This window comes from Phodopus roborovskii, unplaced genomic scaffold, assembly GCF_943737965.1.
Source record: "Phodopus roborovskii unplaced genomic scaffold, PHOROB, whole genome shotgun sequence".
NCBI lineage: Eukaryota > Metazoa > Chordata > Mammalia > Rodentia > Cricetidae > Phodopus > Phodopus roborovskii.
Window position 1 is genome coordinate 15,621,316 of NW_026126629.1, and position 10,071 is coordinate 15,631,386.

The 10,071-nt window shown below is 41.0% G+C and overlaps 1 protein-coding gene across 3 annotated transcripts in view; it reads left to right on the plus strand.

Moving 5' to 3' along the window:
* Positions 1–3,579, plus strand: part of Shld2 (shieldin complex subunit 2) — an 88,902-nt gene extending 85,323 nt beyond the window's left edge. For 2 of the 3 annotated variants that reach the window (XM_051206817.1, XM_051206816.1), the window contains exons 8-9: positions 1,626–1,741; positions 2,936–3,579. In XM_051206817.1, the coding sequence (XP_051062774.1) occupies positions 1,626–1,741; positions 2,936–3,177 (358 nt within the window). In that variant the 3' untranslated portion in view covers positions 3,178–3,579. Of the gene's footprint in view, positions 1–1,625; positions 1,742–2,935 lie in introns of those variants that run through there. The other variant, XR_007835914.1, reaches the window with a different exon arrangement.
* The last annotated feature ends 6,492 nt before the right edge of the window (positions 3,580–10,071 follow it).

Genomic DNA, 10,071 nt, shown 5'->3' on the forward strand with positions numbered 1-10,071 from the left:
TTCTTCCTTGGGGCTGCAATGAACATGTATGTACATGTTTGTATGTAGACATACTTTTCATGACATACATACCCAGGAATGTATTGCTGTGTGTGTATATGTTAGCCATTTAAGGCTTGTCCAAGCTCTTTTCCAAAGCAGTTGTGCAATTTTACACCTTTCTGGGCAGCAATGTGGGGGGGTCACACTCTCTCTACATTCTTGATACTGTATTAAGTCTCTTGTTTTAATTTCTGTTGTTTGAGTTTTTGGTGTTAGATATAAGAAAGGTGCCTTTCTTAAGCCAAGATCATGGGGATTTACATCTATATTTTCTTTCAAGGTCTTAGTAGTTGTAGCTGTTTAAAATATTTAGATTTGTAACTTGCCCTGTATTGACTTCTGTATGTGGTATAAGGAAGAAGTCCAGTTTACTCTTTTACATATTCATATATACATGTTCTGGCATGATTTTTTAAAAATTATTTTATTAATGTGAGGTTAGTATACAAAGCAATGGGTTTCATTATGGCTTTTTCATATGTTTGTATCATTATACTTTGTTCTCATTCGATTCTTTCCCCACGTGTCCTCCCGCAGTTCCATCCGATTCTCTTTCTTCATCCAGTTAGTCCTCTCTTCTGCTTTTATAAATATAATTTCTAGAGCTGGAGAGATGGATCAGAGATTAAGAGCACTGGCTGCTCTTGCAGAGGTCCTGAGTTCAAGTCCCAGCAACCACATTGTGGTTCACAACTATCTGTAATGAGATCTGGTGCCCTCTTCTGGCGTGTAGGAATACATGCGAGCAGAATAAATAAATCTTAAAAATAAATAAATAAAATATTTAAAATTTTATCTGTAGTATATTTAGTATAGACAGTTACATATACAGGTTATAGAGAATTTAAACATGGGTTCTCCATATATAATAAAATATGTGGTATTTGTCTTTATGAATATGGCCGCTTTTATTTAACATGCTTTCCAACTGTATTGTTTTTCCTGAATATGTGCCCAACATGATTTATTGAAAATGTTATTCTGGCCCACATTGAGTCATCTTGGCAGGCAGCATTGCTAAAAAAAAGTCTAATCTTGGAGTTAGATGTAAAGGTTAATAATGCAGCATTTGACAACCATGCATGAGGAGTGGGTTAGATACATATCTCCTAACTACAAAACTCAAATTCCAACCAGCCAACCAAACAGAACAGTAACAACAACAAAAAAAAAACAAAACACTCAAACAAACAAACCAAACCCCCTTTCTTATAAAATTCCCAAGATCCTTGGATGAAGGAACCAGATTTGTCTTGTCCTGAGTATAAACCAGCACTTAGCACAGTCCATGGTATATGATAGAGACTCAAGTTTGTATTTGATGAAATGAAGAATGGAAGGAAAGAAGAGTGTAAGAGAGAGAATAAGAGCAAATAAGAGACACAGACAGATGGACAGACAGACAGACAGACGACAAACAAAGGCAGAGGTGGAGGTAGACTGAGAGCGACTGGGGTATAAAGGTAAAGGACCTGGAATTATGTGGGTAAAGGGGGTGAAATCTGCAGGCTTGTTTTGTTTTTACTTCACTAAATTCCTTTCTATTTGTGAATCTGATTCTAAATTCTGTTATTTTTTTGTAGGCCGGCTTTAATGACCATTGTTGATGGAGGACACAGTACTTGTGTCCATGTAGGGTCAAAGATGATGGAGCAGATTCTTCTCGGCATCTCTCCAGATTGCCTCAGCAGAGTGATAGGTAAAATAGCAACACACTACCAAGCAGTTGTTCTGTGAAACTGTAAATAAAGCTTTTTTTCCTGTCATTATAAAAGTAGAAAGATAGTTTAGTTTGAGTGAAACATAAAAGCTCACGTAAGTTGGAAGGTAAGATCTCTTTACATCTGTCTTCGTACTTGAATAAAAAGGAAGGAAGTACCTAATCTCTTTAGCCTAAATTCCTAATTGGTCTGCAAAACACTAGGCTCCTGGTCTCATAATGGTTAAATAAATGAATGTGTAGCACCATGTACTGAAAGTAATCTTCATTGGAATGGATTCTTTAGCTCCTCTAAGATCCTCAGCTGTGATGCCAGGGACAGTCAGGGACTAAGAAGATAATCATGCTCCATGCCTGTCCTCATTAGCCTCAGACTTCTTAAGTAGACAAGCTGAGCTAGGCCTTTGTTTTTTTTAGTTTTGTAATAGTGAGTTGCTCTTCTTGTTAATAATAGGTTGAGCATATAATCAAAAAATATGAAACATAATGAATTTCATGTTTAGATTTGAGTCTTATCCCTGTGATACCTCATAATGAGTATATAGTTTTAAAAAAAATCTAACATCCAAAAACCATCTGGTCCCAAATACTTTGGTTCAGAGATGCTCAGCTTGTATGTGTACTTATAACTGTGATTGAGAACTACAGAAATATGGGTGAGTATGAGGCTTTTTCTGACATGGACATGCCTTTTTTTAAAATTGATTTTATATGTATGAATGTTTTATTCACCTGCATGTCTGTATACCAGAAGAGACTAAAAGAGGGCATTGGATCCCCTAGAACTGGACTTAGGATGACTGTGAGCTGCCATGTGGGCGCAGGAAATTAAACCCAGGTCTGTAAGAAAAGTGCTCCTAACCACCGAAGCCCAATTGCCTGCCCTTCTTACTTCAGGCCAGAACAAACCTCAGTCTTCACTTTGTCCAGAAGCTGATGGCTGGAGCTGCTGTCAGTCTGAGCAGTCTGTGCTTGCCTTGCATGCTCAGTGGGGACCACACCATCTTTCTAGACTACTTCCAACAACTTGAAACTAGAGGGAGAGGTATAGAACAAGAAATGTAAGATGTATGTGAAGCTTGAGGAACCAAGGGGAACAAGGAAAGCCTTCAGAGTGTGTTTCTGTGATGCTACAAGGGCCCTGAGTGGGATGTGTGTTTTGTTTTTCCTCAGTGCCTTCCTTAGAAGTCACCTACGGCATGGTTGCAGCAGACTTGCTCCACTCCTTGTTGGCAGTCAGTGCAGAACCTTGTGTGTTGAAGATTGAGAGCTGTTTTGAGTTGGATGAAAACAGCTACCCATTGCAGCAGGATTTCTCCCTACTGGATTTCTGTCCTGATTCATGTAAGATGTGGAGCCCAGCACTTTCTCTGAGGTCAGAGGAGGACACAGGAGGCATTCCAATGAAGGAGTGATGAAATAATCTCTTTTAAAGATTTATTTATTTTCTTACATGTTTATGAGTGTTGCCTGTGCATGTCTGTGTACCGTGTATGTGTCTGGTGCCCACAGAGGCCAGGAGAGTGTGCCAGGTCCCCTGGGACTAGTTGTGAGTTGCCATATGGATTTTGAGAAAGTGCTTTTAACCATACAACCTATATAATCTGTGTTTTAGAATAAATGAAATGACAGGGTTTTTACTCAGAATTTTTTAAAATAAATATTTTATTAGCATAATATAATTGTGCTGACTATGTAAGTTAATCATTAAAAAGAGAATTCTGTAAAGCTTTTATTATTTGCTTTTTTGTTGGTATTCTTTTTATTCTGGAGAAATGATCTAGCAATAAAGGCAGTATATCACAGTTCCCTGGGAATTATGGGTCCCCTATTTGTCATCAAGCACTAAACGTTGAAGATCCACATGTAAGACATTTCCTCAGAAGTCGCTTTTCTATTGTAAATTCTGTATGCTTTTTTCTTATTTATATCTTAATAAACTGCTGGTGTGGATTAATTTCTTGATTTTAACTGTACATGCTGGGCTAGTGATACAGTGCTGTTGGTAGAGTAGCAAGTGAATTAGTTCCTTTTCTGTTGCAGTGACAAAATAAAAACCTGACAAAGGTAACTTAAGGAAGGGAAGGCTTGTTTTGGTTTTGCAAAAGGTACAGTCATCATTCTGAAGAGAAACAAAGTGGTCCACTGGTCCCCTGGGTGCATCTTGGTGTCCTGACATGAGGTTTAGGTTTAAATAAAGAGCAGGAGGCATGGGTAACTAAACAGTCGTGGTCAGGTGTGGTCCCTGGTCTGTCCAGCAGGGGGTCAACATAGTGTGAAGTCTCTTTTTTGGGAGACAAGCTTCCTCAATGGCTAAAACTAGAATGCCAACCTTTCCTGTTGTTAACACAAGACTTAAGGAGGAATTCCAATTCCTTGGTGTCCATTGTCTCAGCATTCTGCTAACCAGAGGGAGGGGCACAAATGTTTCTAGTTAGAGCATTGTGGCTCTTGACTGGATAGTTAACCAGCTGAATTAGTATTGTAAACATAGCTGTATCCCTGAAAGCAATCCACACAGTCAGTGCAATCCTTAACAAAGTGAGTTTCTTTATAGAAATAGAAAAACATTCCTAAAATTCATATGGGAGCACAAAATGAGTTTCTTTACAGAAGTAGAAAAAAACAAAAAACAAACAAACAAAACAATCCTAGGATTCACATGGGAGAACAAAAATACCCTAAATCAGTGTTCTCAACCTGTGTGTCTTGATCCCTTTAGGGGTCACTTACCGGATATCCTGCCCACCAGATATTTACATTAGGATTCATAATAGTAGCAAAATTAGTTATGAAGTAGCAATGAATTAATTTTATGGTTAGATATCACACGAGGAACTGTACTAAAGGGTCACAGCATTAGGAAGGTTAAGAACCACTGCCCTAGACACTCAAAGCCATGTAAAAAGAAAGTATCTTATTTCAAATTTTATTACAGAAAAAAAACCAGACACTATCAAAACAGACATGTAGATTGATGGAGTAAAATAGAGGGTGTAGAAACAAACCCATACACTTACACCCATATGATTGACAGCAGTGCCAAGAAACATACATTGGAGTATGTATGACATGCTCTTCAGCGAATGGCGCTGGGCAAAGCCAGGTAACCACACAAGAATGAAGCTGGAGCTTTATCTCTAAACCTGAACAAAAAGTGAGTCAAAATGGACTAGTGCCCTTAAGATCTGGAAGTGCAGGAAGAAAACACAGGGAGAATACTTCCAAGATCCAGACACAGGCGAGGCCTTCCTGGCACATCAGACCGTGCGGCTGCAAAAAGCAGTGACTCGAAGAAAGGACTCCAGTAGCTCAGCAAGCAATATCAAGATCTGGCAAATGGGACTGCACACAGTTTCAAACTCGTGTGACACAAAGCAAACCTCAGAGTGAAGAGACAGCATACAGGACAGGAGAGAAATTGTCAGCTGTGTTTTGGGCTTGGGATTAGTATCTAGAATGAAGAACAAGAAACAACATCAACAAAAATCAATAAATGATGAATCAAATAGATAGTTCTCAAAAGAAAAACTAGTGGACTGTAAATCTATGAAGAAATACTGTCTGTAGCCCTCAGGAATATGCAAGCAGAAACTATTCAGATTCCTTCCATCCCAACCAAAGGGACAAACGGCAAATATTGGTGAGAATGTAGGGAAAGAGAAATCCTTACACTCCATCCAGCAACAGCTCCAGGAAGTAGATAAACAGCATCACACAGTTCACACAAAGGTAAACCCGACACACGGAAAGAGTCCTACTCAAAGCATAATGTGAAAGAAGGCAAACAGAAATGGCATGTATCTTATTCCTTAGGTAACATAGCATATGCTGTACATTATATATTACACACACAAATGTATACATGCATACGTACGCATGTGTGTGTGATGTCTGCCTACCTATTATATAGTGCATGGTCAGGTAATAAAAACCAAGTAAAAATGCTGTCTAGTCAGGGAGGAAGAGGCAGTGCCACCCTGGAAGGTTGACTTTCCTGGCCTGCTAGCTCTGCTCTGAGATAACAAGCCAGTCGAGTGGCAGTCACAATGCTAAACAGTAGAGGGTGCTGGAGACGCACAGGGAAAGGCTGCATTGCAGTAGTGGTGTGAGCTGGAAGCCACAACAGGCTGCCCAGTTGGCTGGTGCCACTGGTGGGGCTCAGCCAGGCTGTCAGACACGTGCCTACCACCTCCTGTCATGCACATTAAGCACTCCAGGTTGGGTCCCCTTGGTGGACTTTGCTTACTCACTCCTGCCTGAAAGCTTGTCAATCAGCAATCTAACACAAGGTGGTTATTTGCCAGATTTCATTCTTCATCATTAACATTGAACAGTTAGTTTACACAGAGACATGGGAGGAAGTGAGGAGTCTAAAGAGAAAGGCAGGAAGAAGGTTTTACCTTCCGCAGACCCTGACTGCAAAGTACCCCAGGCCGCTGGCTGGCTGTTTCTGAGCTTCTGGTGAAATGGAACACTGACAGCATATTCACACATCGGGGATGTGATCACAGCTCTTTCTAGCTGCAGGGTACTGAGAAGCACCACAACCTGCTGACCCCCACTTCCTCCCTCTCTGCCCCTGCTTGGAGGGAGAGCCCTCCTGGGCTGGGGTGTAGCCTCAACCTGCTAATGTACAAAATGGTACTCAGTTCCCAAGGGATGGTTTCTTTCATCTACAATTGAAACACAATTTCTCCTAAAGCAAACTGTGATTCAGGCAAATCATTCCACAGTGAGTATTAGGGGAATATAACGGGTAAGTATTACAGTTTGTTTTTAAAACTGCATGCTAAATTCAATTAAGAAATTTGTAAATTATGTTGAAGGAGCTGGACATATGGAATCTAATCAGTGAATTATTTCATTATATTTTCCTAGTTAACTATTCAGACCTTCTTAGCAGATAGCCAGCTTCTGTCTGCTCCTTGGATGAAAATATGGAGTGAGTCCCATGACTCCTGGGTTCGCTCATTCATTCATTCATTCATTCATTCATTCATTCATTCATTCTTTTCTCTCTCTCTCTCTCTCTTCAGCATTGTGACTGTTTTGCTCACCACTAGTAGCAAGTACATAAAATTACTCCTATAACTTCTGGTTCCACAGTCAGACCCTGTCCACCCAGTGTTTAGTGTGATACAGTCATCCACACAGTGTTCAGTGTGGTACAGTCAGTCATCCACCTAGTGTTTAGTGTGGTACAGGCTTCCACACTGTTTGGTATGATAAAATCATACACAGTGTCTAGTGTGATACATTCACCCAAAGATCCAACATCCGGTTGCAGCTGACTTGCTGTCTGTCCTGCTGCTGTTTTGTGTTTCTGTCCATCCTTCCTCCCCCACCTTGCTCACAGGGATGATCATCCTAGCAGAAACCTGCATGGGTGAGGAGGAAGGCCACCTAAGGGACAGGAAGCTACATATGAGCAGTAAACAGCACTCGGCTGCAGTGTTGGAGGCTTCCATGCATGACTCCTTAGTGAGGTTGTCTTCTCCACCAGCCCACGTCCACCGGCAACAATACCTTTACAATTCCAACCCTTTACAATATTTTTTAGAGGGCATTGCCTTTGTCCGGAAATGGAAGTCAGTTTTGAAAATATATTTCTCAGACTCTTAGGAACCGAATCCTAGGTTAATTCTCCTAACTATGAGGAGACCAAATCAAGGAATATCAATCAAGGGAGACCAAAAAGTAGCAAGAGGGTAGCAACACTCATCTTTGCTCCCTCTGATAATTATCTTTGCACAGTCTGAGCAGGATACTCAAGGCTCTTGAAGTAATTTGGACAAACATTCCGCAGTGAAAAGAAAAGCGCAATTGGCAAATGGCTGCACAAAAAGTACAGCGCATCATTATGGGATGCCAAATTGCTGGGAGGCAACTGCATGAAAGGTTCTCTCTCAGGGATGCACCTGTAGGAGTGGCACAGGCTCCTGGAACTGCCTCACACTTAATTCTTCACGCCTCCCTGGAGCTGTGCCCGTTGTTCTGTAGCTTTGCAAAAAGGCATTTTTACTCATCTGATGCTTGATTTTCAGCTTGACCATGTGATTTGCTTCGGCCCAGGGATATGGGGGGGGGTATCATGTAAGCAGAAGACAAAAGTACCTCTGCCTTTTACGCTTCTGCCTCCACCTTAAAAAGAGCTACCCCTGTGTTAGTTGGTGCTCAGTGTGAAGACTTCAGCCTGGTGAAGAGTCCAGCCTAGCCAGACCCACACTTGAGAACGAGTGGCCTCACCTGGGGCAGTTCATGATCCACAGATGGAGAAGACAGAAATGCCCCACTGTATACACTGAGAAGCTGTGTTCTTTTGCTGTGCACTACCATCGCAGCACAAAGAGCTGCCTGAATATAAGCCACTTGCTCCACTTGCTTTGACTGAGCGTTTCCATGAATCCCAGTTCTCCTGTCTGTACCTTCCAAATAGCTGTCATCCTGCCACCCCCACTGGGCATTCCTTTTCTGGGAAAGGACTTTTTCTATGAGAGGCAGACTGACATTCATTAACAACAAGGGGAGAAGCTGAACGAAACACAGACAACCCATTATAGAACAAAGAGCCACCAAGTCTGGAGCAAAGCAGAGACGGGGTTACTTCTGAGAACCACTTTCCTGAGCTTGTGGGCAGAGTCATCTTAAGGGCAGCAAAGGTTGCAGCATCTGATGCTTGGGAGACAAGGAACTGAAGACTAATGTTGCCAAGGCAGTCGAGCAAAGATAGACACAGAAGTCACATTAACCCGTAAGGACTTTTCCCCTGGAAAGTTCCTTGAGTTACTGAGCTGAATTATGTCACAGTTCTTTTAGAAGTTGGACTCAGGGCCCACAGAGGAAGAACTCTTGGTTGGGTTCCCTGAAGGACACCCACAACTCAGTTCAAAACCAGACTTGACATGCTTAGCTTAAATATGACTGTATGTATCCGTACCGCCTCATATGGTATTTACACACATATCATATTCATGACACACTCCTATTTCTGCTGTCTTTAGGTTGAGAATGAAGTTCTCTTTGTTTTCCTGACATTGGGGAGAGTGGAACACTGATGTTATTTTCTTTTGATGACCAATAATTGCTTATCCTTAACTGCTTCTGCCCTCTAAACTCATTTAGGAAAGTTAATCCCATCATTTGACAATTAAACTTAGTAATGTCCCAGTGCAACTGGCCAAGACCAGCAGAGTTTGGGGTTGAGCTTCCCTGTGGAGCTCAAGGAGGGTGGCGAAGGCTGTCAGTAGTGGCCATGGCTTCATGGATCATGTCCTTAGAAACCAGTGGCGGTTCTTTACTGCTCCAATGTCCCTGTTGCCTGAAGTAGTATCACCTGCCATGTACCGTCTCTTAAAAACAGCTTTATAACATACAGAAGAGCTGCTTCCTTCTTTTTGTTTAGGATAAAGACTAATTGCTTCTCTTCCAAAAACTGTAGGAGTTAAATTCCATTGATTTGAAGGGGAAATGTTTTTGTAATGAGGAACTGAAGGTCCCCCTGCCCCTTTTCTTTTTAGATAGGAACTCATTATATTGTCTGGCTTTAAAGTTGAAAGCTTTCTGCCTCAGCCTTCTGACTACAGATGTGCATCACTATGCCTCATGGGGGTTTGGATTTCGATGGTCTCTTTAAAATCCATTTTGATGGAACTGAAGAGATGGCTCACAGTAGTTATGAACACTTGCTGCTCCTCCTGAGGATCTGGGTTCAGTTTCCCACACTCCCATCAGGTAACTCCAGTCGCAGGAGCTCTGACACCCTCTTCTGGCCACTTGGGGCACCTGTATGCACATGGTGCACATACAGACCAGCAAGTGCCTACACATACACACAAATGCAAATTTGTTAAGGAATTACCATAACGTACTTTTTCTTATTCCATGATTTTAAAAAATATTTTCTCCAGAAAACAAAAACCTGTCTAAAAAAGAATACATTTTTACAGTTAATTACTCTCACAGTTAATATTCCATATAGATGGTATTTTATGTTTGATTACTATCTTTAAAATCCTTTATCATGTTTATGACAGATGTTCTTTCAGAGAGGTGCAGTTTGTTTATGTGACAATTATAAAGTTTCTTTGTTTTCAACTCATCATATTTAACTAATTTCTTTCACATTATTCAACCGTAATAGACATTGTTCTATTTACCTGTAATGTATCTTTTACAATGCCATTTAAATTTTACTTTATTTTATGTGTCTGGGTATGTCTGTATACCACCACATGCCTGGTTCCTCCAGAGGCAAGAAGAGATGTTAGATCCTCTGGAATTGGAGTTACAGCTGTGAAGTTCCATAT